At 58.2% G+C, this 27613-nt stretch overlaps 2 protein-coding genes across 8 annotated transcripts; both read left to right on the top strand.

Moving 5' to 3' along the window:
- On the top strand, positions 1 to 4082 carry Gemin7 (gem nuclear organelle associated protein 7). Of its 3 annotated transcripts, none has more exons than XM_042700305.1 (2): positions 1 to 91; positions 3282 to 4082. In XM_042700305.1, exon 2 carries the CDS (start codon positions 3290 to 3292, stop codon positions 3689 to 3691), a length of 402 nt encoding a protein of 133 aa, XP_042556239.1. In that variant the 5' UTR covers positions 1 to 91; positions 3282 to 3289; the 3' UTR covers positions 3692 to 4082. The 3 variants fall into 3 exon arrangements, with proteins under 3 accessions (XP_042556239.1, XP_042556240.1, XP_042556241.1); XM_042700306.1 differs by having other exon boundaries at positions 3279 to 4082; XM_042700307.1 differs by lacking the exon at positions 1 to 91 and adding an exon at positions 2996 to 3011 and having other exon boundaries at positions 3279 to 4082.
- Positions 4083 to 5768: 1686 nt separating this feature from the next.
- On the top strand, positions 5769 to 26281 carry Ppp1r37 (protein phosphatase 1 regulatory subunit 37). Of its 5 annotated transcripts, none has more exons than XM_042700301.1 (13): positions 5769 to 6232; positions 20249 to 20346; positions 21733 to 21778; positions 21934 to 22034; positions 22548 to 22667; positions 22776 to 22926; positions 23015 to 23170; positions 23863 to 23975; positions 24301 to 24442; positions 24529 to 24695; positions 24783 to 25530; positions 25674 to 25747; positions 25850 to 25901. In XM_042700301.1, the coding sequence occupies exons 1-12, from the start codon at positions 6013 to 6015 to the stop codon at positions 25745 to 25747; spliced, it is 2136 nt and encodes a 711-aa protein (XP_042556235.1). In that variant the 5' UTR covers positions 5769 to 6012; the 3' UTR covers positions 25850 to 25901. The 5 variants fall into 5 exon arrangements, with proteins under 5 accessions (XP_042556235.1, XP_042556233.1, XP_042556232.1 ...); XM_042700298.1 differs by having other exon boundaries at positions 5770 to 6232; positions 25825 to 26281; XM_042700296.1 differs by having other exon boundaries at positions 5772 to 6232; positions 25657 to 25747; positions 25825 to 26281.
- The last annotated feature ends 1332 nt before the right edge of the window (positions 26282 to 27613 follow it).

The following is a 27613-nucleotide window of genomic DNA, read 5'->3' as shown; positions in this document are numbered from 1 at the left end:
AACCCGGGCTCGGGGGCTCGCGGCGGACCCGGGCGTCTATCTCGGTGGCGCCGCCGGAAGTGGGGTCGCCGCGGGCCGCCGCGGGAGCGCGGTGAGTGCCGGCCGGCCGGCTTTGCGTGGCGGAGCGCGGGCTCGCGTCGGGCCTGTGTGTCGGGGATGGCGGGCAGAGGCCGGGGGGCCGCCTCACGCCGTGGAGCGGGCTGGGGCCGGCGGGGTGGCGGACGCTCGTCCTCCGGGCAGTGACCCCCGGACGTCGTAGGCCCCGGGCGGAATGGCCGCCCGCGACCCCGGGATCTGGGGGCGGGGGCGGCGGGGGGGGCTCCGTTTGTGTGGGAAAGGGAGGGCGATGCGGGGGCGGGGGACCCCCACTCTCCCGCCCGGGTCTGCACACCTGCCAGCTCTCCTGCACGGAGAGCTCTCCTCACCTTTTTGATTTTTAACTTTCTAGCCCTGGGTTGCTAGGGAGCCAATCCGACTCCTTCCCTGTACAGTGCTAGGTCTGCAAACCTCTACTGCTATCCTCTTATTGGCCTATGTATTCATTGTACAAAGGGGTTTTCCATGCACCTTTTTTTTTTGTTGTTTATTTTCTCCTCTTTTTCTGTGCCAGTACTAGGGCTTGAACTCAGGGCCTGGGTGCTGTCCCTCAGTTTTGTTTTTGTTTCTTTGTTTGTTGGGGTCCAGTCCTGGGGCCTGAACTCTGGGCCTGGGCGCTGTCCCTCAGCTCTTCAGCTCAAGGCTAGCGCTCTACCACTTGAGCCACAGCACCACTTACTGCTTTTTTTGTTTTTTGCTTATGTGGTGCTGGGGAATCGAACCCAGGGCCTCAGGCATGCAAGGCAAGCGCTCTACCACTGAGCCACCTTCCCAGCCCTGTCCCTCAGTTTTTACTTATTCTTCAGAGCTACCTAGTGTTCTATCACTTGATCCACAGCTCCAGTTCAGGTTTTTCTGTGCTTCATTGGAGATAAAGGTCTCCAAGATTAGCCTGACTTTGAACCGTGTTCCTCAGATCTCAGCTTCCTGAATAGCTAGGATTATTGGCACCGTTTACACACACACACTCACTTTTTTCCCCCCATTCAGCTTCTTTTCTTGTACTTTTTTTTTTTTTTTTTTTGGGGGGGGGGTTGGTCATAGGGCTTGAACTCTGGGCCTGGGCACTGTCCCTGAACTTTTTTGCTCAAGGCCAGTGCTCTACCACGTTGAGTCACAGTGCCACTTCTGGTTTTCTAGTGGTTTATCAAGATGAGTCCTATGGACTTTCCTGCCCAAGCTGGCTTTGAACTTCCATCCCCAGATCTCAGACCCTTTTTCAAATAGGGTCTCTAGTTTTTGTTGCTGTTGACCTGGGGCCTCAATTGCCCAGTAATCTATTTCTCCTAGTAGCTAAGGTGACAGGCATGCACCATCTCACTTTGTTGAGATAGTGTTCTTTTGTTTTGTTTTGTTTTGGTCCGGTTGTGGGGCCTGAACTCTGGGCCTAGGCACTGTCCCTCAGCTCTTCAGCTCAAGGCGAGTGCTCTACCACTTGTGCCACAGAGCCACTTCCAGCCTTTTTTTTTCTGCTTCTGTGGTGCTGAGGAATGGAACCCAGGGCCTCAGGCATGCAAGGCAAGCGCTCTACCACTGAGCCACCTTCCCAGCCCATGAGAATAGTGTTCTTGATAACTTTTTGCAGGCTCAGAATGTGGCTTAGTGGTAGAGTGCACTTGCCTAACATGCATAAAGCCCTGGGTTCAATTCCTCAGTATCACATAAACAGAAAAAGCTGGAAGTGGTGCTGTGGCTCAAGTGGTAGAGTGCTTGCCTTGAGCACAGAGAGGTTCAAGGACAGTGCCCAGGTCCTGAGTTTAATCTCCAGGACTGGCAAAATAATAATAGTAATAATAACTTTGCCTAGGCTGGCCTCAAACAGAGAACCTCCCAATCTCCACTTCTCAGTCTCTTATTGTTTGTGGGCTTTTTTTTTGTTGATGTTGTTGCCAGTTCTGGGGCTTGAACTCAGGACCTGGGCACTGTTCTTGAGCCTCCCTGTGCTCAAATTGAACCCAAGGCTTCATGCATGCTAGGCAAGCGCATCCTCTACCACTAAGCCACATTCCCAGCTACAGTCCCTTATTGTCTTTTTTTTTTTTTGGGGGGGGGGGTCTGGTCGTGGGCCTGAACTCTGGGCCTGGGCGCTGTCCCTCAGCTCTTCAGCTCAAGGCTAGCGCTGTAGCGCTTGAGCCACAGCGCCACTTCCGGCTTTTTTTTCCTGCTTATGTGGTGCTGAGGAATCGAACCCAGAGTCTCATGCATGCAAGGCAAGTGCTCTACCACTGAGCCACCTTCCCAGCCCCAGTCCCTTATTGTCTTAATGTGAGTTCTGAAACTTGGTTCCTTCACCACTGACCTAAGGGATGGGGGTGGGGGGCTCCAGATTCTGATTCCCACCTGGTGGACAATGGGTTTGGATATTTTTCCTCCTTGTTGCCTTAAGGGCAGGAAATCCCTGGTTGGGATCCTGAAAGGATTAAGACCTCTGGGCCTGATCTGAGAGCATGGATAATAGGAGGCTGCCCTAGCCTGCTTGTACACACCCTATGTGGCCTTTCTTAAATTAGTATATATTTTTTCCTTTTAATCAGATCATACCTTCATTCTTGAATCTTTCAGTACTCACTTGTGCTTTTGGAAGATGTCTGCCCTCCTTCCTAGGGCCAGCTCTCCAACCAGTGCTCAGTGGATAGATTAGCCATCTCCTAGCTTTATTTCTACTTTGTGAAAGTGAAGATTACTGACAACAGGATTAAATCTGCCACCCCCCTTTTTTTGTCCTAAGTAGAGAAAAAGGGTCTTCACTGTCTTCCCCTCATTTTGTTTGTGTCAGAGACTTAGAACAATTTTTGACCACTGGCTTAATTCTCAGCACTAAGTACTAATCCTAGAGACCTGGGCATTTTGCTTCTTATTTCAGGATGAATCTAGGCTGGAGTGAGGCCCTGTGGACACAAAACTTGACTAAAATGGTGAGGTTTAAAAAACAAATGTAAATAGTCCCTAATCCTACCTAGTGTGGTCTTGTGATCTAGGCCACCCAACAACAACAACAAAAAAACGTTTGAGGCCAGTATTGATTGGTTTCTCTTAATCTACAGCCACTTAATCCAATCCCCTTGCCTCATCCTGTCTTGGCAGAGTCCCCACACTCCTCTGGGGGCAGCAGGCAGGCAGGGGCTCTTGGGAAGGCCTGGGCCAGTTCCCTCCTTATGCTTCTTTCCCTGTTCTTCACTCAGCACCCGGAACAATGCAGTCGCCACCTGGCATCCCTGTGCCTGTGCCTGTGATCCGGCTTCCCCGGGGTCCTGATGGCTTCAGCCGTGGATTTGCCCCTGAAGGACGCAGGGTCCCCCTAAAGTCTGGTGGTTCTGAACTCCAAGAAGGTCCTATGAACGAAGACTCTCCAGAAACCCAGGAGCAGCGAGCCCGGGCCACACTCCGAGAGCGCTACCTTCGCAGCCTGCTGGCCATGGTGGGCCGTCCAGTGAGCTTCACCCTGCACCAGGGCGTGCTCGTGGCTGCCCATTTTGGAGCCACTGACCTGGACGTGGCCAACTTCTATGTGTCGAAGCTGCAGACTCCCATAGGTGTGCAGGCTGAGGCATTGCTTCGGTGCAGTGACATTATTTCTTACACCTTCAGGCTCTGAAGAAGAACCTTCCCCCAGCCCTGCCCTTTTAACTGTGTGGCCTAGCCCACCATTCCAGGCCTCCAAAGGGCCCAGGCCAGGACCTTGGCCCATGAAGGTCTCTGCCTCTTTGAGTTCCAAGTCAAGCTCCAGCGCTGTTCCCACCTCCAGGGTCAGTGGAGAGAAACCACAGCCATGAGTTTTAGGTCCCAAGGGAAGGAACCTGAAAGGTATTCTACCTCAGAACTGGGTCCTGCAGAACCGGGCCCGGTGGGAAGGAGCGCACTGAAGGAAGCCAGCTACCTAAGGGAGCTGTTTATTGAATTGGTTGAAAAGGTCACCTACCCTGAAGAGTCTTCTTCTCCCCCTCCCCTCCCCCTCTGATGCCAAAGAAGCTATTTTCCACGGAAAATCCGACTTCTGTCTTTCCTATGTTTATATACAAATGTCTATTTATTGGGTCTAGGGTCTCACTGTAGTCCAGGCTGGCCTTAGAGTCCTTATCTTCTGGGATTACAGGTGTGAACCACTGTATCTGGCTCTCATGTAAGTGTACGTCGTAAGGGATGGAGGAGCTCCATTTAGGAAGGGACTGGGGTAAGGGAAGGTCTAGCATCCCCCCCAAATGGGAGGTTGTATTTGGGGACGGGTAGGGATCAAAAGGCCAGAGGTGTGGCCCATACTGGGTTTAAGATCGCCCGGCCTCCAAGTGACCACCGGATGCGGTGGCGATCATTGAACAAAAGCCACGGATCAGTAGTTCAGGCAAAGCCGCTGTGCTTCATTTGTACCTGGGCGACCCACGTCCATGTCACCCGCTTTGCTTAGCCTTCCGGCCACAAGAAACCCAAGTAGTTTCTGTCCCCTTCCCAGTCCCTTCAAGATCACAATGCAGGCGAAGCCCTTCCTTGCCATGGGGAACGGGACCTTCGAACGCTGCCGCCGCCGCCCGTCCATTCACAGCATCTGCGGCGAGGCCCCGCCCAGCGGCCGGGTGGCCTCGTTCACGGCGTAATTCGCCCCGCCCCGTGTTCGCGTTGCCATGGCAGCAGCCGAATTGGCCGTACCCGAGCGCAGGTTTGAGGTTTCAGCCCCCCCCCCCCCCCCCCCCGCCCTCTCGTGCGCAGGCGCGCTGGGGGCAGCTTGACGAAAGTGCCGACGCGAATCGTGGGCTAGCGAAGGCATCGACTCCAGCCGGGCTGGGTGATCCTCCTCCGCCACCTGGTGGTGTTCGGGCCGGTGGAGTCACGCTGCTCGCCTTTTGGGTCTTTTTCTTCTCCCAGGTGTTTTGTATTTTCCCGATCGGACTTGACACTGCTCGCCGAGCTGTTTTTCTCGCTGCAGTTAGGTACTGAGCCAGTTTCTTGCGGGCAAGCGCTGTGCCACCGAGCTACAGCCTCAGCTCTTCCGTGTTTACGTGGAGGCAGCGTCTCGTTAGGTGGCCGAGGCTGCCCCCGACCCAGCTCTGCGCCGCACAGGCCTGCCTGGAACCTGTGAGCCTCCTGCCTCAACTTTTCCAGTTGGGGGGGTTGCAACGTGCACCACGACGTCCAGCCGGGTCTCGATAGTGTAACCCTGCTGCAGTATTTCAAGCAATGCTGCCACATTCCTGACAGCCAATGACGAAATCCCTTCTGCCAATGAGGCCAGAGAATAAACAAGGGGCCAGAGGCTCCGCTTCCAGACGGAAAATCCCTCCCTGTCCGCTGTGCGTCCTCACACGGCACAGCAGCGCCGGTCCCTTTGTCCTTCCGCATCCCGCAACCCCTTGTTTCCCCCCCACCCCCCCTTTCTCCTCGGTTGTTCCGGCTCCCAGGCCTTTGGATCGCTGGCAACCTGTCGTGACGAAAGTGCGGGAGGCGGAGCCTGGACGGAGGCGGAGCCTGGACGGAGGCGGAGCGGCTCGGGTCCGCGCGTGCGCGCTGTCCGGGGAGACGGCGTCCAGCTGGGCCCGCCCCTCATTTTCTGCAGTTCCGGCGCCGCAGATTCGCTACTCACGTTTCTCTGGTGTCGTGGCTTTTCCTCTCGCCCGCGGCCCCGCTCTTCCGTAGCGCCCGCGAGACGATCGTGTCCTCAAAGAAGCGGAATACACGTCCCCCCTTTCTTCCCACGCCGCGGGCCCTGCGGCCTTTTCGCGAAAGTGCGTCTGCGGATGAGCAGGTGCGCTCGGGACGCGGCGGAGGCGCGCTGGGGCTCCCGGCGACGACGCGGAGAACGGACGCAGGCGGCGCCTGAGGCAGCTGCGGAGCCCATGCCCCGGGACGGCGGGCGGGCCCGGAGAAACGAGTCCGGGGCCCGGGGCATGTCCCCGGGGCCCCCGTGAGCAGGCGGCGGCGGCGGCTATGGAAATCCCGCCGCAGGAGGCGCCGCCCGGGCCGGGCGCCGACGCCGATGCCGACGCGGACGCCGACGCCGAGGAGGCCTCCGCCGAGGCCGGGTCCTCTAGTCCGGCCTCGCCCCCCGCCGACGGCCGCCTCAAGACAGCGGCCAAGCGCGTCACGTTCCCGTCGGACGAGGATATTGTGTCCGGAGCTGTGGAGCCCAAAGACCCCTGGAGACACGGTAGCTACGGCGGTGTGGGGGGGGCGATCCGAGGGGCTCGGGGTGGGGGGGGTCCGGGCAGGGTCGGACCTCGGGGTGGGGGGGGTCCGGGCAGGGTCGGACCCCGGGCCGGGGCGGGGGGGTGCGCTCCCGTCACTTGAATCACCCGATGGGATGGCTGAGAGCCGGAGCTCGGAGGGCTTTGGCGTTGGGAAGGTGGAAAAAAAAAGTCTTGGGTTTCTGGTCTCCCTCCCGACCCGTGACGCCGGCCCGAGCGTTTCTGGATTTTCAAAACGCTGGGAAATGAAAAGTTGGACATCTTGTAAGGTTTGAGAGGATGGCAGCTAGCTTTGGGGGGGTTCCCCCCCCCCCGCCAGTACCTCCCCCAGCCCTCCTCCTCCCCGGCCCCCCCCCCAATAAAGAAAGAGCAGAGCGGCCCAGGGGCTAAGAATGGGTCAGCACGGGCCGGAAAGGGCGGTTGGAGGAGTTGGAGGAGCCCGTGGGGAATGGCACGAGATTAAGCGGGTGCTCTGCAAAGCTCGGGGCCCGGGCGGCCATGCCGATCATGCGATGGCTTTCCTCGACTGGAAGGAGGAAAAGAGGAGTCAACCCTTGCCGGTGTCCGTAAAGGAATGAGAAAAGTGTGGGGTCGGAGAGGGACGAAAAGGAAGGCAGCCCCCAGAGAAAGAAGCAGAAATGGTCCCGGCCAGTGTCAGGGCTTGGGATTAAGGAGAAAAGCCACTACGGCCAGAGGTGGGGTGATGCCCACCTGTGATCCCAGCTATCCTGGAGGCCAGAGACAGGATTAGTAGGTGGAGGCCAGTCCAGGCAAAGTTAAGGACATTCCATCTCAAAAACAAGGAAAGGACTGTGGGCGTGGCTTAGGTGGTAGAACCTTGAATATAGGGGGCTGTAGGTTTCATCCCCAATACCCCCCCCAACAAAACCCAACTCCTCTCCCTCCACTACCACCACCACCACCACCACCACCCCCCCCCAAAAAAAGGGAAACATGTATCAAGTGTTCACTGTCCACAGGCTGAGGGTCTTTGGCAGGTGGCCATGCAAGGACCTTTTTTCCTCCCTGGGAAGGGTGGGGGCTGTATAAGGCCTGGTGTTGGAGGTGCTGAATAGAAGGTGTGGAGGGGGGGGCATATCGGAGCTTGGTGCTGTCTGGGAATTGGGAGGGAAGCAGTCTGTGGGTTTGGGGTCCTCTGGAGGTTGGGCCAGCTTGGAGTAGGGAGGGATGCTGCCGAGTGAGTGGGCCTCAGGGAAGATTGGGGGGGAGGGGGAACGACACTGTATGCAGCTAGCCTGCCTCAGTGTTGGAGCAAGCCTGTGGGCTTCCACTGGTTGGTCTGCTGGCCCTAGGACCTGGAAGCACAGTGGCCTCAGTGGGCATCGGAGGAATCCGTGGCTTTGACAGGAGGGATCTGGCTAGTGGCTGTGAAAAACATGGTGGTGAGTGTAGACTCTGGGTATTCATTGGGAGCCAGCCAGGTCCCAGACTTCAAACAACAGAGCAGGTCAGCCTAGGGTGAGGAATGCTTGCTATCACTGCAGGCTGGCTGGTCAGGACGCAGCTGGGAGGCTAGGAGGGTTGGGGGGGGCACTGCAGGGAGAATAGGAGAGTTGGGGGGTAGCTCTGTGAACCCCTGATGGCACAGGGGTGGCATCTGAGCTGAGGGCCCAGAAGGATGGGTAATGGAAGATCCACCTGGGACCTGCTGGGCAGCGTGACCCCAGCCAAGGTCCTGGGTTGGGTGACTGAGGGGTATGAATCGAGAGGCAGGGTCCTCCCCAAGCTTCTCAGTGGAGGCGGAGATTGGGAACCTGTGTGGGTACCCTCCATTTAATCCTCCCTACGGTGTGTACTCCAGAGGGCTGGGGGATCTACCACCTGTGGGGGTCAGATAGCCAGAGCAGGTGAGGCTTTGGGGGGACCTAGGTGGAAATGGAGAGCGAAGGGGGGGCTTCAGCGCTTCCAGGCTGGGCACACGGTGCCAGGGGGGGCTGATCAGCAGCTTGGGGCAGATCTGTGGTCGCAGCCAACGCTGCTGTGCTCCCCGGCACAGCTGAGCTCTGTGGAGATTTCGAGAGGAACTTGGGAACTTGTGATCCAAGCACATGACAGTGGCACAGCCCCCTCCTTTCCTCCCCTCCTTCTCTCCTTTCCTTCCCCTGCAGTGACTCATAGCTGGCTCTGCCCAGAGTCCTGGAGAGCGTGTAGGGGTCGCCCACCCAGAGCGTGTCTGGGGAGTGAAGGACATGTCTCCCTCCACCTGAGCTTTGGGGCAGTGAGGACGGTGACTGAGCTTTGGGGAGACCTAAGGCTGGTGGTTTTCTCTGGCACCAGCTACACTTTCCTTCTAGAAACTGGTTTGGCAGGTAGAAGTCACCCGCCCAGGCCGGGAGAGGGGGAAGAGGGAGGGGGTCCCCAGGCTTCTCTGTGCCTTGTTTTCTATCTGTGAAGTGCAATGGGGAATGGGGGGAGGCAAGGGGGAGGAGGCTCAGAGAGAGTCATCAGGAATACTGCCTGTAAGAGGAGCACCCCAGTCCTGCCAGAAGCCACTGAGGCCCAGCCTGAGCCCCTGGCTGCGCCATAGGGTCCATGCTGCCTTGTGGCCACCGCTCCCCTGTCCCCCTGGGCCTGGTGCCCTCCCCCTGTACCCCAGACTCTTGATGTGTGTTCCAGTGATTTCTGTCTGCAGGAGCAGGGGCTGTGTGCAGATCGCCTGGTTCACAGGAGCCAGAAGGGCCTTTTCAAGGAGAGCTCAGGGACAGTTAAGCAGGTGTGTGACAGGATGGGTTCTTCCTCCACCCTCCTGAGCTCCAGAGAGAACACATGAAGCTGATCGGTGGTGAACGGCCACTAGGTCACAGCGATGCTAGTGTGTTCCTGGGAGCCTAGACTGTCAGCTCAAAGGCCTAAGAAAAGTGCTGGGGAGCACCCGCTTGGCTGCGCATGTCCTCTCGTTCATCCTGGATCCCTGAGCTGCCTGCAGGTCTGGCTGCTGGGGGGCTGATCTCAGCCTCGCGTTGGAGACTAAGGTCAGGCAAGCCCTGAATTGTCTGAACCAGGGAGTCCTAGAAACTCATGGTGTGTGTGGGGTGGGGAGCAGGGGGAACAGCCTGGCCTGGTGGGGGAAGCGAGGCACCCAGTGAGAAGCCCGGCACCAGACCCCTGTAAACTGACTTGCAGCCTGTGCAGTGCAGGTGACAGCGCCCGCCTTTCGGGGTGAGGCAAAGGGCACCCCGAGGGGTCCCAGGACAGCTGGGCTGCCCTCCTGCCCCACCCCCCACCTCCAGCTTGCTCTGACCCTGGGTCGTGGGGACGTGCTCTCTGGAACGTGTTCTCCCAGCCACATAGGTGGCAACATGCGTGCCTGCTACTGATCTTTGCCGCCTCAGTGACTTGGTGACCTGTGACCGGTCGGTCACCTATTCTGCCTGGCCAGGTGGGTGTTAAGGCTGGGGAGAAGACAGGCCCATCCCCGCCTCCATGCATCGGAGTGCGGGAGCCAGCGGCAAGCACTTCCTCCTGCCAGAAGCAGGCTGGTGTGTCCCTGAGCCCGGGCAGGGCACAGGCGGGGCAGGGACATATGATAAGAGCTCACAGGAGTCAGCCAGGTGCTGCGCAGTGGGAGTTCGGTGGCAGAGGACAAGGTGGCATGTTCAAGGAACAGGAAGGAGCATGCTTCCTGCAGTGGAGGCAGGGAGGCCACAGGTAAGGCTGGAAAAGGCTGTAGACATGCCCACCTGGGTGGCCAAAGCCCCCAGATTTTGCACAGCTCTGAGGTGATGGTTGATCAGGACACCCCGCCCACAGGGGCGTGGGGGTGCACACCACCTGTGTGACTTCACCCCTGTAGGGCACCACCAGACCAGGCGCCGGGGTCCAGCATCATATCCATACCCTATCGCTCACCAAATCCAGGACACCTCAGTTCTAGAGCAGACCTGACCCCAGGATGGGGGTGGAAAATAACCACAGAGGCAGCATGGAACCTGGAGTGTTGAGTCTCAGATCTGGTGCATTTGTGCCCAGGTGGGGGATGAAGTGAGTTAATCTGCAGTCAGGGCAGGGGGCTTCGAGGCCCATCAGCCTCCCTTTGTCCTGCGGGAGAAGTCTTCTGGCCTTGGGGACCTGAGCCCTCTCGCTGGTGGTCTGGCACAGGGCCTCCCACCGACCTGCCTTTGCAGATGAGAAGTCTGTCCAAGGCTAGCCCATGCGGGCCCGCTCCCCACTTTTCCAGGCTGCTGATCTGGTGGCACAGGGCTGGAGTGGGTTTTCCACCCTCTCCGTGGGCTGCAGCTGGGAGGCTGGGGGCTGGTGTTCAAGTTCAGCGTGGGTGAAAGGCACCCCTCATAGCAAGAGGAATGGGATTCCTGGAGGCCTCCTTGGGAATGGGGAGCTCAAGAGATGGTCACAGGTTGGCCCCCTTTCCTTCTAGAAGGAGGAGGAGGGGGAGGCGTGTGGGGTGGTGGGTGGAGGTTTGCCACGGGCGTCTGCAGTGCTCATGTGACTTGCCCAGTGCTTCCTTCCCTTCCCTGCTGCAGCTGCAGCTGGAGTCCCGCTGGAGATGGCCTCTGGTTGGTCGGGGTGGCCTGTCCGGCTTGAAAGCAGCACCTGGGACCCTCCACCTAGCAGCACCCCTCCCTCCAGCACTCCTGTTCTGGGCACCTTAGGGCCAGGCTGGCAGAGGTGAAAGCGGAGCCGGTAGTGACCTCATGCAGGTTCATGTTTCCCAATGGCCAGGTGATAATGGGACCGGCTAACCAGGGCTTCCTTTCTGGAGCTGTGTGACATTTACTCCGTCATCTAGTGGAGAAAGGGAAAATGAGCCCTCCCCCCTGGTCCCTGGCTGGGGAGGGAGGCACCGGCTTCCCCCCATGAAGCTTATCAGAAGACCTCCCAGGCCTGTCCACGCCCCAGCTCGGTGAGCCCACCCATGTGGCTGTCCAGCTCCCGCCCCACATGGTTCCACTCCTTCTCCTCCTCCTCCTCTTCATCCTCCTCTCCCCCTTAATCCCCAGATAGTACTGCTTGCCCTGTCCCTGTCCCTATGCGTTCCATTGAGCTCCCAAGGCATCTCTGCACTTTGTTGTTATTTGTTTGGGTTCGCTTCCCCTCGCTGTTTCAGAAGCTCAGGGGACAGCATCTGAGCTCTGAGGCACCCCTCCCCCTCCCCGAGACTGCTCAGAAGTGCCCAGGCATGGGGCTGGCTGCCCCTTGGAGCCAGGGAGACCAGGGTGAGGTGCCTGGACCAGCCATGGATGGGGACCACATTGAACTGTGGAGATCCGCCACGTGGTTTGTTTTTGAAGCAGGGCCTCTCCAGGTAGCCACTGCCTTCCTATGCCCACCAGTACTGGTGTGGGGGTGCAGGGGTGGGGGTGGGCTCCACCCCTGCCCCCTCCCAGAGCACCCTCTCCTCACCCCTGCATCGCTGCAGGTTAGATAGAGCTTGGGACGTGGGGTTCACGAAAGTCACTGGGACCTTGCTTTGCCGGTGCAGCATGCACTGCTGGTCTCATCCCAAAAGAAAAATGAAAAAGCTGGAAAGTCCAGGAAAAAAGAGAAAGAGAGAATATGAATATCACTTGTTCATCTTGCCATCTGGGAGTTTTTAAAAATAGCTTTATTGAGATGTGTTTCACATACCATAAAGTTCACCCATTTAAAGCACGGTAGTTCTCAGCATTTCACAGTGGTACATCCATCATCATAATCCAGCGCTGAGCAGTTTGGGTTTTTGTTTGTTTTTTTTTTTCTTTCTGCTGGTCCTGGGGCTTGAACTCAGGGTGAGCAATTTCACTCAAGACTAGCATTCTACCACTTGAGCCACAGCTTCACTTCTGCCTTTTTGCTAATTAATTGAACATAAAAGTCTCTCAAGGAGCTGGGAAGGTTGTGCAGTAGTAGAGTGCTTGCCTTGCATGCTTGAGGCCCTGGGTTCAATTCCTCAGCACTGCATAAGCAGAAAAAGCCAGAAGTGGCCCTATGGTTCAAGTGGCAGAGTGCTAGCCTTGAGCTGAAGAGCTGAGGGACAGTGCCCAGGCCCAGAGTTCAGGCCACATGACTGCCCCCCTCCCCCTAAAAAATCTCAATTTTGTCTGCTCAAGCTGGCCTTGAACCCCCATCTTCAGATCTCAGCCTCTTGAATAGCTAGGGTTACAGGGGTGAGCCACTAGTACCTGGCTAAGTTGAGAGCATTCTAATCAATCAGGAAAGACGCCTGCATTGCTACCCGCCACTTCCATATTGATGGTCAGGTCCTGGTTTCTTCAAGAGAACTACTTGCAGTGGGTGGAATGTTCTTAAGGCTCACCGGATAGCAGGGGCCAGAACTTCACTCTTTCTCATGGCCAGACGGTGCCTGTTAGTGCAGGCGCTGCCCTGTACTCGCCAGCTTACCCACCGTCCCATTGATGTGCATACTTTCCCGTGGCCGTGCTTTTCTCTCCCTCTCCCATCCGTGTGCAAATGGGTGACCGTGGAACTGCCAGCTGCTTTCCACACAGGTGCCCACGTGACACTGCGTGCGTGCGTGCGTGCAGAGCAGATGAAGGTTCATGCCCCCTTTGTGCCAACATTTGTCATTGTCCTTTTTGTGTGGCTCCCCCAGGAAGCTGGCAGGGGCGCTCGTTGTGGGTGTGGCATACATTTCCTGGATGGCTTTCATGTGCTTATTGGGCACCTCAGCATCCTCTTTGGAAAGATGTCTTCAGATCTTTTTATGCATTTTTAAGCCGGGTTGTCTTTTTCTTATTGAGTTGGGGGAGTTCCTGATCCGTCGCAGAGGCATGGCCTTGCTGCCTTGGTGGTTTGTACCCCTGGGATGTTTTCACTGTGAAGGCACAGCTCTCTCTGGCGGGACACTGCCACGGCCAACAGGGTCCTGGTGGGGTTGGACTGTGTGTGCTGCTGCCGCCCCGCTCCCCCCTCCCCCCCAGCAAACAATGCAACACTGCAACTAAGCTGTAATGGTCCTGGCTGTGTCTACATGCTGGGCACTTAGGTCCTTCCAGCGTGTGGGCACATGAACAACACAGTGTCTCCATCCTTGTCCCACAGTTCTTCTGCTTGTCACCTGTAGCTTTCTCAGGTGGGGACTTGACTAGGTCAAAGGAGAGGTTTTTTTTGTTTTTTTTTTCAGTCGTGGGGCTTGAACTCTGGGCCTGGGCGCTGTCCCTCAGCTCTTCAGCTCAAGGCTACCGCCCACCACTTGAGCCACAGCACCACTTTTCTGGTGGTTTATTGGAGATAAAGAGTCTCAGAGGGGCTGGGAAGGTGGCTCAGTGGTAGAGCACTTGCCTTGTATGCATGAGGCCCTGAGTTCGATTCCTCAGCACCACATAAGCAAAAAAGAAAAAATAACCAAAGTGGTGCTGTGGCTCAAGTGGTAGAGTGCTAGCCTTGAGCTGAATTGCTGAGGGACAGCGCCCAGGCCCAGAGTTCAGGCCCCACGAACAGACCAAAAAAAAAAAAAAAAGGCTCAGAGACTTTTCTGCCCCAGCTGGCTTTGAACAGTGATCCTCAGATCTCAGCCTCCTGAGTAGCTAGGATTACAGGTGTGAGCCACCACCCTGGTGTTACTTCTGGTTTTCTGAGTGGTTTATAGGAGATAAGAGTCTCAGAGACTTTCCTGCCCCAGCTAGCTTTGAACTGAGATTCTCAGATCTCAGCCTCCTGAGTAGCTAGGATTACAAGTGTGAGCCACTGGCGCTGGGCAGGAGAAGAATTTGAAGCCCCAACTTCGCTAGGGCTTCTGACCTGTTTGCCTTGAAGACCAGCGTCCCGTGGGGAGCTGGAGGTGGTGAATGAGTATGTGAGATGAATGAATGAATGTGCAGTCCCGTTAGCTCCCAAACAGACAACATTAGGGCTTTTTCTAGATTCAGAGAGAAGCAAGGCAGTAAGAAACTGTGGGCCAGCCAACAGTCACATTCCTTGATTCTCAGGTGCGCACTAAAGTGTCTATAGCCTGGCAGTGCCATCGGCCCATTCTGGCAGGGCTGGCTGCATCCTGGTGGGCACCCAGTTCCCCAGAGACCCCATCTCCACGATGGGCGTGAGCAACAGTGCTGGGGAGCATTGAGCCACGACTTGCCAGCATCCAATACCTGCATGCTCCCAGATCTGTGCAGAACGCCGCATGACCTTCCGTTCCCTAGGGAGCAGCTGTGTCTCTGCACCTGGGCACACACCACACCATGTCACCCACACCGTGTCACACTGCACAGCACTCGGTCCCCGACTGCGGCCTCCTCCCCCTGCTGAAATTACTGCCGCCCCTCTTGCCTCCGTCACCTCCACCCTGCAGACCTGTGTGCAAGTCTGGGGTCCCCTTAGACAAGGACTGCCTGCTCACCTCAACTTCTGCTGCAGGATGGCAGTCCTGCTGGTGGAATCGTGTCACCCCACCCCCCTGTGCTGAAAAGTGACGTGTTTTTCTTGGTTTTGGCTTAAAAAAGTGATATGAGCTGGGCGCTGGTGGCTCATGCCTATAATCCTAGCTACTCAGGAGGCTGAGATCTGAGGATCGTGGTTCAAAACCAGCCCCTGCAGGAAAGTCCATGAGATTTTTTTTTCTTTTGTCAGTCGTGGGGCTTGAACTCTGGGCCTGAGTGTTGTCCCTCAGCTCTTCAGCTCAAGGCCAGCGCTCTACCACTTGAGCTATAGCACCACTTCCGGTTTTTCAGTGGTTTATTGGAGATAAGAGTCTCACAGACTTTCCTGCAGAGGCTGGCTTTGAACAGCGATCCTCAGATCTCAGCCTCCTGAGTAGCTAGGATTACAGGCATGAGCCACCAGCCCCTGGCTTTGGTGAGATTTTTTTTTTTTTTTTTGGGTCCAGTCGTGGGGCCTGAACACTGGGCCTGGGCACTATCCCTCAGCTCTTCAGCTCAAGGCTAGCGCTCTACCACTTGAGCCACAGCGCCACTCCCGGCTTTTTTCTTTTTGCTTATGTGGTGCTGAGGAATCGAACCCAGGGCCTCAGGCATGCAATGCAAGCGCTCTACCACTGAGCCACCTTCCAGCCCTCAGTGAGATTCTTATCTCCAATAAACTACCAGAAAACCAGAAGTGGCTGTGGCTCAAGTGGTAGAGCGCTAACCATGAGCTGAAGAGCTGAGGGACAGCGCCCAGGCCCAGGCCCAGAGTTCAAGCTCCACGACCACCAACAACAAAAAGTGATGTGAGCGCACTCCTGGGTCTTGTGTTTCCTACTGCTCTGTTGCCAGTCTCGCAATCTGTTGCCAGTGTGGCTCTGTACGGTCTCCCTTGCTTGGCCACAGGGCAGTTTGCATTGGGCAGGAATCTGGGGCCCTCGGCTGGAGCAGAATTGCTGCCTGCGGTTGGTAGCTGTGCTGAGTTGACCTTTTACCTGGCAAACACCTCCCTTCCACCTGTCTCTCCTTCCGCAGGTGCTTAGCAAACACATGCCTTCTAGTGGCCTTTGGTGTTTGAGAACCCCACCTCTGGGAAGTCCCCAGGTTATAGGCGGCGCCTATGTCACCAGGCCCGGTGCCCGGCCCAGCCCAGCCTGGCCCATCGCTGTTGGGGAGAGATCCGATTCCTCCTGACCAGGGAGCCCCTGGGGACAGAGACAGGGTTTATTTTGGATTCTGTCCCAAGCATCGCCTAGCAGGGACCTAGTGAGGCGTCACCCTGGGTTTTCTGTAGAGATGGATCTGGGCCCAGTGCCCAAAGCTCAGCCCTTCCCCAAGTGCCTGGACCCTGATAGATGCCTTTGCCTGGCCTGGACCCAGTGGCAGAGCCAGCTGACCTGGCCCTGCCTGCACAGCATGAAGATAGTGGCTGGCACCCGGCTGCATGCCCTCGGCCGTGGGCAGCGCTGACTTGGGCCGCAGCCTGGGACCGTGAGGCCTTACGGCCTCTGGGAGCAACAGAGCTGGTGTGAGCGATCTGGGATTTTGTTTGGCCTTTTGACCTGGCCTCCAACTCGTAGTCTTCCTCCCTCTGCCTCCCTAGCGCTGGGGCTAGAGCATCATTGCACGGAGGCTGTGGTGGGTTGGCAGATCATCAGCAGATGCACCTACTGTGTGCACCGGGGTTTATCACATCCACATGCCACGGGGTCATCCTCCCGAGACAGAGTAGACGCCAGGCCCTGCTGTTGCAGCCCCTCCTTTCTCCCAGCAGAGGGGGACCCCAGCCTTGGATAAATATTTGTCTAAGGGGGGGGCAAAGGGGGAGGTGCAAGAGCCCATTGCCTGGCGGAGGTGCTCGTGTGGGAACAGCTGCTGAGCCTGGTTTTGTTTGCTCTGCTCATCCAGGACCTTGTGGCACCTTGTCACCTGGGTGTCAGGTCCTGACAGCGCTGCCTGTTGACAAAGCAGCAGCTTGTGTGTCTGGGTGATGTCACCGGCCCCTATAGAAGTCTCTGTGTGTCACCAGCTCCACTTTCCAGGCCAGTAGCGCTGAGAGCCAGTGCCGCCGGCGGCAGCAGTGGCAGCGGCGCGGGCTCCCAACTTGCCCAGATCAGAATCCACTTGAGGTCCTGTGGACAGGGTCCTGATGGTGTGCTCCTCCCCTCCCCAGGAGGGCCAGTAGGGAGAAGCTGTTGTCACCCAGAAAGTCAGGGTGATAAGCTTCCAGAGCAAGGCCTCCGTGGGGACAGATGGCACAAGGCGGGTCCGTGGCAGAGCCTGGCCGGCCAATGTGTGAACCCAGGAATGGCAGTGGAGGGGGCCTCACTGCATGGTGGCTGTCTGGGTGTCCCCCTGCCCGTCCAGGCCTTGGGGTACCCACCTTGCCACACAACTGTGGCTGAACCCCAGACCCCTGGTGGGTCTGAGGCTCTGTAAAAGCCATTACTTGCCAATGACATTGACATCAAGTCACATTGACTTGCGCTCAGTGGCCTGGCCATTCTAGGGAAGCTTCAGGAAATCCATGCAGCAGGGAGTGTCTGTCAGAGTGTGCCATCGTCTCCCGTGGCCAGGTCAGGTGTCAGAGGGCACCTGGCTGGCCAGTCGCCACAAGTTAGCTTTGGAGTCCCAATGAGGAGGCCAGCCCTGAAGGTTTGATGGCCCAGTAGAGATGGAGGCCAGTCTCCGGAGAGTGCGGTCGCTCGGGACTGCCACCTCATCTTTGCCTTGGACTAGGGGGGTCCCAGTTGTGGGGTGGGCCATCCCTGTAGCAGCCTGGACACATGTGCGTGCCACGTGTGGGTGTCCTGAGTAGGGAGCCCCCCCCAACAGCTGGACCTCAGGGTTCCCTCCTTGCCTGCCCACAGGGTGACTTCTGGCAGCGACTCCCCCCCCCACACCCCCCCCACCATACTGGCCTCTCCCCACCGGCTCCCGGCTGGTGAGGCTGCCTGAGTCACCACCGCCCCCTGGTGCCCATCCTGGCTTTACACCTGTGCGCATGCGTGAGCCGCAGCTCCCCCACTGATGCCAGCGTGGGGGTTTCTCCCTGTCCCTTTGTGAGATTCAGACTCTGTCTGACAGTTGCCCGTCCCACTCCCGGGGCCTGGCCGGAGGGAAAGCCAAAGCAGTACCAGTGTTAATCTCAGAGCCCAGGCCTCCCTCTGCCTCTCTCAGCTCAGGGTCCCCTGCAGCCCTGCCCCTGGGGACAGTGAAGCCAGGCCCTGGGTTCTGAGCAGGCCAGGCCTGCCCCTTCCTGGCCCAGTGGCCTGGGTGATGTCTTGCTTTCTGGCTTGCTTTCCTTTATGAAATGGAGATGGAATTGCGCCAGGCTCGTGGATCACAGGGCTGGCTGAATGAACTCGTTCGAGGAAAGCACTCTGTGTCCTGCCTTACACTGCGCCTGGGCCTGGGCCTGGGCCTTGCAGACTGTGCCCACTGTCATCAGCTTCCGCCTTTTTTTTTTTTTTTTTTTTGGTTGGTCACGGGGCTTGAACTCTGGGCCTGGGCGCTGTCCCCGCACTCTTCAGCTCAAGGCGAGCGCTCTACCGCTTGAGCCACAGCGCCACTTCCGGTTTTCTAGTGGTTTATGGGAGATAAGAGTCTCACGGGTATTTCTGCCTGGGCTGACTTTGAACCTCGATCCTCAGATCTCAGCCTCCTGAGTAGCTAGGATGACAGATGTGAGCCACCGGCGCCCAGCTTCCATTTTCTTTCTCTGCTGTCTTCTGCTGACTGAGCACCAGCACTGGGCCAGCTACTTCTTGGTTATCCTTGTGTCCTGTCACCTGAGACTATAGATGTTGCTTCCAGAGAGGGAAGAGCAATCACTATGACAATCGTTGTCATAGCTGTAGCGCCACTTCTGGCTTTTTCTGCTTATGTGGTGCTGAGGAATCAAACCATGCAAGGTGAGCACTCTACCACTGAGCCACCTTCCCAGTCTTTTTTTTTTTTTTTTTGTCAGTCATGTGGCTTGAACTCTGGGCCTGGGCGCTGTCCCTGAGCTTAAGGCTCTACAACTTGAGCCACAGTGCCACTTCCGGTTCAATGGTAGTTAACTGGAGATAAGAGTCTCACAGATATTCCTGCAGTGGCTGGCTTTGAACTGCAATCCTCAGAACTCAGCCTCCTGAGTAGCTAGAATTACAGATGCCACCAAAGCCCCGCCTAAAGCTTACTTTTGAAGACACAGAAGCCAGGAGTTGGCTGATCATGCCTGTAGTCCTAGTGACTCAGGAGGCTGAGATCTGAGGATTGTGGCTTGAAGCCAGCGGGACAGACAAATCTAAGACATTCTATCTCCAAACACCCAGCAAAAATCTGGAACTTGGGCTGGGAAGGTGGCTCAGTGATAGAGTGCTTGCCTTGCATGCATAAAGCCCTGGGTTCGATGCCTCAGTACCACATAAGCAGAAAAAGCTGGAAGTGGCACTGTGGCTCAAGTGGTAGAGCAGCTTGCCTTGAGCTGAAGAGCGGAGACAGCGCCCAGGCCCAGAGTTCAGGCCCCACAACTGGCAAAAAAAAAAAAAAAAAAAAAATCTGGAGTTTGGAAGTATGGCTCAAGTTGTAGAATACCAGCCTTTAGCAAACAAGCCAAGCAAAGAGCTTGAGCCACCAGAATTCAAGCCCCAATGTGGACACATGCTTGTGCACACCCTCCCTCTCTCTCTCTCCCTCTTTCTCTCTCTCTCTCTCTCCCTTTTAGACTTGGAGCTGGTATATGGTTTCCCAAAGGCCTCATGAACTAACAGTGACCATTCTCGTCAGTGCCTGGGAGCGTTCACATCTTCAAGGGTGCAAACCAAATCTCCTTTGCTTCCTGAGTTGCTGTGGTTGGGTCTTGCACGTGCTAGACAAGCACTCTACCCTGAGCCATATCCCCAGCCCCGTGTCATCCCCAGCTCTGTGTCAGTGGAGATGTCTCTCAGTCTGATTTAATTTTGTTCGTTTTCTTTTTTTTTCTGGTTGTTCCCAGAACCTCACACTTGAAAAAAACTAAACCCTCAACCATTTTTGTTTCTTGTTTTGTCAGTTGTGGGACTTGAACTCAGGACCTTGAGGCTGTCACTGAGCCTGTTTATGCCCAAACCCAGCGTTCTACCACTTGCGCCACAGTGCCCCCTTCCGTTTTTGAGTGGTTAATTGGAGATAAGCATCTCATGGGGACTTAACTTCCAGGACTGGCTTTGAACTTCCATCCTCAGATCTCAGCCTCCTCAATAGCTAAGATTACAGGTGTGAGCCTCCAATAACCAGCAGAAACCAGAATCTATGGGAGCATACGGCAGACTCTATCTGAGCTATAGAGAGAGAGACCCTCTCTCCAACCAAGAGAGACAGAGGAAAAATAAATCCCCGCTGGGTGCCCATGGCTCATGCTTGTTGTTATAACATCACTGGAAGATCTGCTAAGTAGTTATTTTCTTTCTTCCTTATCTGGCCTATGTTAGTTAGAAGGAAATGCTAGGTTTCACAGTAGGGAAATAAAGAGCTCATTTTTCCCCCTCACTTGGATGAAAGTGGTTGATTAAGACCAGGGCATGGCATGGTGCCTGCCGAGCGAGAACAAGGCTCTGGACTGAACCCCAGGTATTGCGGGAAAAACCCTCACAGCCTCTTTTCCTCTGCCCACAGCCCAGAACGTGACCGTGGATGAGGTGATCAGCGCCTACAGACAGGCATGCCAGAAACTGAACTGCCGGCAGATCCCCAAGCTCCTCCGGCAGCTGCAGGTAAGGGGTCGGGGTGGGAAGGCCTGTGTTCCACAACTTTAGGCTCATGCCAGTAATCCTGGCTGCTTAGGAGACTGAGATCTGAGGATCGTGGATTGAAGCCAGCCCAGGTAGGAAAGTCTTTGCGACTTTATCTCCAATGATCCACAAAAAGGCCAGAAGTAGGGCTCTGGCTCAAATGGTAAGAGTGATAATCTTAAGCAAAAGGAGCTTTGGAACAGTGCCTGTGCCCTGAGTTCAAGCCCCGTGACTGGCAAAAGAGAAACAAAAGAAACTATTCTGCAGTGGAAAGCCATGCATACAATTCCCATAAGTCTGGGGATCTAGGCAGAAGGCATGAGACCCTTTCCAGAAGATAAAGCAAAAAGATGGCCTGGGAATGTGGCTTAGTGGCAGAGTGCTTGCCTAGCATGCATGAAGCCCTGGGTTCGATTTCACATACACAGAAAAAGCCAGAAGTGGCACTGTGGTTCAAGTGGTAGAGTGCTAGCCTTGAGCAAAAGAAGCTCAGGGATAGTGCTCAGGCCCTGAGTTCAAGCCCCAGTATTGAAAAGGCTCAAGTGGTAGAGCCACCTGCCTGGCAAGCATAAGTCCCTGAATTCAAATCTCCGTACAAGAAGAAGGAGAAGAGGAGGAAGAGGAAGAAATTGTTGTTTATTGAAGTTGTTAAAATATAGACAAGAAAGCAAATCTAAGCTGGGTGCCAGTGGCTCACGCCTGTAATCCTAGCTACTTAGGAGGCTGAAATCTAAGGATGGTGGTTCAAAGCCAGCCTGGGCAGAAAAGTCCATGAGACTCTTATCTCCAGTGAACCACCAGAAAACCCGAAGTGGTGCAGTGGCTCAAGTGGTAGAACGCTCGCCTTGAACTGAGGAGTTGAGGAGCTGAGGGACAGCGCCCAGGCCCAGAGTTCAAGCCCCATGGCCACCAAAAAAATAAATAATCTACTTTAAATTTCAGAGTGCCCCTATGGAGATGAGTCCCCTCCCTAGGAGGGGAGGGCAGCTGTAGGGGGGAGGTTATCAGTTCCAGTGAGTGTTTACTCACTGTGCCTACAGCGCCCTCCTGTAGCCAGCTGTGCGGCCCTCTCCGCCTCCCTCTCTGCCCGGAGGCTTGGGGTTCCATATAACGCCAGAAGGGGGCGCTCCATGCAGGGCTGAGCCAGGACAGAGTGCATGCTGGGCCCTGCCTCACCTCAGCCCCTCACGCGGGCTGTGCCCTCGGCCTAGCTGTCCACCAGTAGCCTGCGCCCTCACTTGGTCTAGCAGGCCTGCCTGGCTCCCGGTGGGCCCATCCTGGGTTCGGAGCACCGCCATCCCGCTGTTGGGTAGCCTGGCATCCGGGGTGTCTTTCTGCCCCGAGCACAGACCGCCCCTACTTTTCTAGGAGTTCACGGACCTCGAGCACCGCATTGACTGCCTGGACCTGAAAGGTGGGATGAGCACAGAGACACGGGAGCCCAGGCAGGGCTGGGGCCTGCGCAGGGCTGAGGGCAGGGTAGGGGCAATGCCCACCGGGGAGCTCCCCCATCCCCAGCGCTCGCAGGCCATCTTGGACACGTCCGCCGTCCCTGCCTCCTCCTCTCAGGGGAGAAGCTGGACTACAAGGCCTGCGAGGCCCTGGAGGAGGTCTTCAAGCGGCTGCAGTTCAAGATGGTGGACCTGGAGCAGACCAGCCTGGATGAAGATGTGAGCACAAAGGAGGGAGGGCGACCTAGACGGGTGGGGGTAGGGCCACCAGAAGTCATGTGGAAGCCCCCCCCCCCCCTGCCTGTCCTTATTTGCCTAGAGCCCCAGGCAAGAGATTGTCAAGCCCCATTGTCAAGAGATGTGAGAGGAGGCTGGGAAGGTGGCTCAGTGGTAGAGCACTTGCCTTGCATGCCTGAGGCCCTGGGTTTGATTCCTCAGCACCACATAAGCAAAAAGAAAAAAGCCGGAAGTGCTGCTGTGGCTCAAGTGGTAGAGCGCTAGCCTTGAGCTGAAGAGCTGAGGGACAGGGCCCAGGCCAAGTTCAGGCCCCACAACCAGACCCCCCCCCCCCCAAAAAAAAAAAAAAAAAGATGTGAGAGGCCCCAGGAGGGGCGTGGTGGTGGGCGGGGCCCAGGCTGCTCTGGTCACCTGGCATACCAGCTGGGACCGAGGCCAGGGCACCGGCTGGCCCAGCCACTTGGGCAGAGGCTGAACTGCCGTCTCTGTCCCCAGGGCGCCTCGGCCCTCTTCGACATGATCGAGTATTATGAGTCCGCCACACACCTCAACATCTCCTTCAACAAGCACATTGGCACCCGGGGCTGGCAGGCCGCCGCCCACATGATGCGCAAGGTGCGGCCCTCCTGCGCCCCCTGCCCCTGCAAGGTGGCCATGCTGCTGCCTGTGGCCAGAGAGGGCTGGAGCCAAGCCTGACATCCCCCCGTCCCCTGTCCCCGTCAGACAAGCTGCCTGCAGTACCTGGACGCTCGCAGCACGCCCCTGCTGGACCACTCAGCGCCCTTCGTGGCGCGGGCCCTGCGCATCCGCAGCAGCCTGGCGGTGCTGCACCTGGAAAACGCCAGCCTGTCGGGGCGGCCCCTCGTGCTGCTTGGTGAGCCCCGCCTCCCACCCCAGCACCCCTGGGTCTTTGTGAGCCGGCCGCTGGGCTGCCAGCCACACACCCACCCCCCATCCTGCAGCCACAGCCCTGAAGATGAACCTGAACTTGCGGGAGCTCTACCTGGCTGACAACAAGCTGAACGGCCTGCAGGACTCAGCCCACCTGGGCAACCTGCTCAAGTTCAACTGCTCCCTGCAGACCCTGGACCTGCGCAACAACCACGTGCTCGATTCAGGTGAGCCCAGCCCTGCGGAGCAGCGCTGGGCACCCAGGTTTGCACCCCCTCCCCCCATGCTTCATACTGCCCTCCAGGGCTTGAAGTGAGCCCCAGATTGGGGCCTGAGCGAGTCAAGGGTGCCCTGGCTGGGCTCAGGCCACGGGGTTCCCTGGAGTGGAAAGGAGTTGTTGGATGAAAATTTGTAGCAATTCTGCTCTGCAAAGCCTGACAGGAAGGCGTTTTCAGAGCGAGGGTGTGCTGTGAAGATGGGCGGGGCCGCAGGGCCTGTGCAGGGAAGGAGGCATTGCGGGAGGCAGGGGCAAAGGCCCTGGGTGGAAACGAGCTCAGACACTCCATGCAGGGAGAAGGTCAGCGAGCAGGGGGCGGAGAGGAGGAGAGTTCTGGTTCCTCCCTGCCTCTGTTGAGCAGAATCCCTAGCTACTGTAAGGGCTGCGGGGCAGAGAGGGCACTGCTTAAGCACCCACCTTGGGACTCAGCCTGGAGGGAGCAGCGAGTGAAATGCCATCTGCCAGAGGGTGAGACACGTGGCAGCCATCATTGGGGCCCAGGGTCACGAGCAGTTCAAGCCCAGGGTTTGGGGGGCTGTCTAAGCCAGAGACAGTAGGCTGGGCAGGCCAGGGATGGCAAGAAGAAATGTCCCCTGGGGACAGACATCCCAGAGCCACAGGCTGGGCCCTGACCTCCCTTAGGTCTGGCCTACATCTGCGAGGGTCTCAAGGAGCAGAGGAAAGGGCTGGCAACCCTGGTGCTGTGGAACAACCAGCTCACGCACACGGGCATGGCCTTCCTGGGCATGGCGCTGGTGAGTCCCCGAGCCCGCCCGGCTCCGTGCCATTTCTTTCATTGCCATTGTGGGCCAGACGGCGGCATGGCCCTGTGCACGTTTGCCTAAAGATGGTGATGGCGAGGGCTTGGTCCTCCCGTTGTGTAGCGCGGAAAGCAAGGCGAGCAGCTGCGGGGCTGGCAGGACAGGACCCAGCCGAGTGCCCGGCACAGGCTGGCCAGCGGGCGGGGCGCCCACACACACGGCGGGGAGCGGCCCTGTCCGCTTCTGCACCGGCCTCTTTCCTGATGCGTCTTTGGTGGGGGGGGCCCTGCCTACCCCTCCATGGGCTTTGCCCTTCCAGCCACACACACAGAGTCTGGAGACGCTGAACCTGGGCCACAACCCCATCGGGAATGAGGGCGTGCGCAACCTCAAGAACGGGCTCATCGGCAACCGCAGCGTGGTGCGCCTGGGCCTGGCCTCCACCAAGCTCACCTGCGAGGGTAGGGTGCGAGCTGGCGCGGTGGGGGGGGGGGCGGCGGCCAGCCAGCCTGGGGCCCCATGGCCAGCCCTTCGGTCCCCCTCCCAGGTGCGGTGGCGGTGGCCGAGTTCATCGCTGAGTGCCCTCGCCTCCTGAGACTGGACCTGCGGGAGAACGAGATCAAGACGGGCGGGCTCATGGCACTGTCGTTGGCCCTCAAGGTGAACCACTCGCTGCTGCGCCTGGACCTCGACCGGGAGCCCAAGAAGGAGGCGGTGAGCGGGGTTCTGCCCGGCCCAGGCCCCAGGGTGGGGAAGGTGGCCCCCGTAGCCAGCGCCCTAGCCAGGCCATGCCACCCGCAGGTCAAGAGCTTCATCGAGACGCAGAAGGCCCTGCTCACTGAGATCCAGAATGGCTGCAAGCGCAACTTTGTGCTGGCGCGGGAGCGAGAGGAGAAGGAGCAGCAGCTGCAGCTGTCTGCATCTATGCCCGAGATCACCATCACCCAGCCCCAGCCCCTCGAGGAGTCCGGGGACCCCGCCGCCACCACCACAGGGGCACACAACGGGGCCACGAGCCCCAGGTCCCTACCCGACTCAGACTCGGACTCAGACTCAGAGGCGGAGGAGGAAGAGGAGGATGGCGAGGAGGAGGAAGACGACAGGCAGAGGGAAGAGGCCCGCTGTGACCAGAGCCCTTCAGCCCCCTGCCCTGCCCTGGTTCCCCCCACGGACTCCCTGAGCCCCCAGGAGCCGAAGTCCCCAGGCAGCCCCTCCTCGCCCACGGAACAGCGGATTTCCGTGTCCAGCCCGGGCCGCGGCCACAAAGTGTTTGTGGTGACCCGGGTAGAGAGTCCACCAGAGAGGGCAGAGCCCCCGGTGCCCCCCGCCTGTGCCTCCCTGCCTCCCCCCTCTCCTCCCTCCCCCCCTGTCCTGCCACCAGTGCAGCGCATCGGCACACAGGACTCAGGGGTGCCCGAGCCCCAGCCGGAGGCGCCCCCGTCAGGACCGGCGCTGCCCAACGGCCTGAAGCCGGAGTTTGCCCTGGCGCTGCCCCCAGAGCCACCTCCGGGGTCAGAGGCCAAGGGGGGCAGCTGCGGCCTGGAGCACGGTGAGGCGCTTGGGGACCCAGGCCAGCACTGCTGGGGACGAGAGGGGTGCCCCCCAGAGCTGTCCCCGGGGTGGGGGGCCGGCGCCTGCACGGGCCGGTCACTCACTGTGGGCGCCGCCCGCACAGAGCTGCGCTGCGCCCAGGACGAGCGGGAGCTGGAGGAGCTGCTGCGGGACGCCAGCCAGGAGGCGGCACAGCACACACTGTGACACTTTAGGTGGGTGCAGCCCCCCGGGGGCGGGGCGGGCGCAGGAGCCCCTGCTCTGACGCCCCCTCTTCATCTCTGTCCCCCAGTTCCTTTTTTTTTTTTTCCGGTCAGTCTTGGACAAGCCGAGGCCAGAGCCATGAGAACCCGCCCCCCCCCCCCAGCCCCCCCCAGCCCCCCCACACCCCCGGGGGCCAGGGCAGGGCCCACACGAGCTGCGGGACTGGGCAGCTCCACGGACTCCGCCCTTGTGCTTAAATGTGTCTGTGCTGACACGGACTCGGGGCTCTGGGGGGGGGACTATGGGGGGGGCTCCATGGACACAGGCCGCCCTGGTTCCAGAGCGCCCGCCGCACAAGGCCCGCCCTGCGCAGCGCAGCGGCAGCAGCGGCAGCTGGAAGCGGGCGGGCAGGGCCGCCGAGGGCCGGAGCTTTCCTTTTCTTACGTGCAATAAAATCTATCAGGGAGCCGGGGCTGGCAGCCATGGGGTTCTGAGGCTGCGCCCTGGAAGGCACTACAGTGGGGTTGGGGGGGCAGCGGGGTGCAGGCGGGGGCGGGCAGGGCCAAGGCTGTGGGGGGTCACTCCTGTCCGTGCAGCTCTGTCCACACCTTTTCTAATAAACCGGGGCTGGGTTCACCACTCGCCCCTCTGCTTTCTGCTCACCCCGGTGCTCCTGCTGGGGGCTAGGCAGAGTTCCTGGCCCCTGCGTGACCCCAGCCATGGCTCCCCACCCCTCCACCCCCCTGCCTACCTCCATTATGGGGGTCTAGCATAGCCCCACCCATTGGTCTCCCCAGGCCCAAAGCCCCAGAAGCCCACAAGCTCCATCACAAGTGCCTTGCAATGGCTCAGCACTGCTGGGAAATATCCCCCACCCCACCCCGTAGAACTTGGGGTCACTGGTAAGGAAAGGCCATGACCCCCACTGCTGCTGTCCTGTGTGGCCTGCTGTGGGACAGAGGTGTCCTCGGTCTCTGTGCTGACCTCCCCTGTGTGTCGGTGACAGTGCCCTTCCCACTGAACACACCGCAGGCCTGTATGCAGGGCACAGGTAGCCACTACGAGCCATGTCACCTGCCTGCCCTGCCTTGCCCCTCAAACCCGACTCCAGCACCGCTGTGAGCCCTGGCTCCCCCCACCTCTCACTGCTGTGGCCATCATGTCAGAGGGGGGCTGGGAAGAGCCCCCCCCCCCCAGGCCACCCTGGTTCCAACCTCTTCTAGATGAAGTTAAAGATAGTCCACCCTTGGTGCCCAACTAGGGAGAACCCCAATGTGAGGCCATCCAGACAGTGTTGGTTAGGGAGCATAGTACAGTGGTGTATGTGTCGCCTGTCATTCAGCCGAGCTGGAGACCCTAAATAAGAGGGTCATGGTCTGAAGCTCTCCTGGGCACAGTGCAAGCCCCTGAGAAGCCTGACAGTGCCGAGGGCATGGCTCAATGGAAGGGAGCCTGTCCAGCAAGCTCCAGGCCTTGACTTCAAGCCCCTGTAGCTCCAAAACAGTGAGGAGCTTTGGGCTGGGGGCCTAGGACAAGGTAGAGCATGCCTGGGCCCTGGGTTCCATCCCTAATCACACAAAAGACAACCCAAGCCCAGGGCCAGTGACTCAGGCCTGTAATCCTAGCTACTGTGGAGGCTGAGATCTGAGGATTGCAGTTTAAAACCAGCCCAGGCAGGAAAGTCCATTAGACTCTTATCTCTGATTACCCACCAGAAAACCAGAAGCGGAGCTTCTGTGGCTGTGTGGCTCAAAATAGTAGAGCTGGGGCTGGGAAGGTGGCTCAGTGGTAGAGCGCTTGCCTTGCATGCCTGAGGCCCTGGGTTCGATTCCTCAGCACCACATAGGCAAAAAGAAAAAAAGCCAGAAGTGGCGCTG

This window comes from Dipodomys spectabilis, unplaced genomic scaffold (genome assembly GCF_019054845.1).
Source record: "Dipodomys spectabilis isolate Male_0828 unplaced genomic scaffold, ASM1905484v1 ptg000266l, whole genome shotgun sequence".
In the NCBI taxonomy this organism is placed as follows: domain Eukaryota; kingdom Metazoa; phylum Chordata; class Mammalia; order Rodentia; family Heteromyidae; genus Dipodomys; species Dipodomys spectabilis.
Note: the sequence above shows the minus strand (reverse complement) of the source record. Positions and strands in the feature narration are given on the sequence as shown.